We start from the raw sequence: 1,106 nt of genomic DNA on the forward strand, positions 1-1,106 counted from the left end.
CGTCCTTGGAGTGCCGGGTCCTGCGCAAAGCCCGGAGCCCGGAGCTGGCAGGGAGGGCGGACTCCTGCCGACGCTCCGCTGGACCTTTTTTGTGTTTTGGGGTGTGGAGCCCCCTTCTAGACTCTGAAGTCTCTCCGGTAACATAGTACTATTTTATTTTAAGAAATGTATGGACCAAAGTGGATTTGCCTTTCGGGATGCACATCGCAGGTGTGCACATTCTAAACCCAAACGAGCGATTGGGAATAGCTCTTTAAAGTCAAAAATGCATAACTAGCTGTTCTGTCGTCCTGTGCAAATTAGAATTGCACTTTCTAGTCCCAGTCATTCGGTGTGTATGCTCGCATTTAGAAGTCGGGAGTAACTTGCTTTTCCTCCTGAGTTAGTTACACCACCCCACTCCCGTTGGCTATTAAATCCATGAAAAGTGAAACACGATGGTAGCCAAGCTTCCAAGGTTAGAGACTCAGTGCAAACCTTTCAGGGCTGATCAAATCTTGAGGGCACCGGCTTATCGAAGTCCTGCAGGCAGCAACACCGTCGCTGGCCGGTGTTTCCACGCCGAGGTGAACCTGGCCATCTGTGGTCAACATCTTATCTCGGGTGTTACCTGGTGTCGGGTTCTAAGGGGGAACCGGACACCAGGGCGGGTCCAGAGCCCGGCTTGAGGCCGCGCCGACTGGGGACCCCAGGGGTCAGGCACCTGGTTCCGAATCAGCGACGCCTCGCGACCGCCCCGGGCGCGTCTGGGGCCCTGTTCGGCTCCCTCGCCCCCCTCTCCCCAGTCTCCCGGGCAGCGCCGCGCTTTGTTGTCGCCGAGGCTCGGGAGGGAGGAGGAGCCCGTGGGGACGGCTGCGGGAGCCCGCTGAGCCCCGGCTCGCGGCGCGCGCCCCGACACCCACGCCCCGCACCCAGCACAGCCGGCCCGCCGCCCCAGCCCTCCCCCTGGGCGGGGACCCGCCCGCCCGCCGTCAGCCTAGGTTGAGGCGCCCTGCGTGTGTCTATAACTTTGTGCTGCTGCCGCGGCCGTCCTGCTCGTGGAAGGGAGGAGGAGGAGGAATGTGGAAGGGGGGGGCGCGCAGGGCGACAGGCGGGTCCTCCGGGGC

At 61.7% G+C, this 1,106-nt stretch overlaps 1 protein-coding gene across 1 annotated transcript in view; it reads left to right on the forward strand.

The window, feature by feature from the left end:
* FOXO3 (forkhead box O3) overlaps window positions 1-1,106 on the forward strand; it is a 151,966-nt gene that overhangs the window by 15,577 nt on the left and 135,283 nt on the right. The window contains exon 4 of the mRNA XM_027775101.1: window positions 786-980. Coding sequence (XP_027630902.1) covers window positions 786-980 — 195 coding nt within the window. The remainder of the gene's footprint in view (window positions 1-785; window positions 981-1,106) is intronic.

This window comes from Tupaia chinensis, unplaced genomic scaffold, assembly GCF_000334495.1.
Source record: "Tupaia chinensis unplaced genomic scaffold, TupChi_1.0 Scaffold000527_1, whole genome shotgun sequence".
NCBI lineage: Eukaryota > Metazoa > Chordata > Mammalia > Scandentia > Tupaiidae > Tupaia > Tupaia belangeri.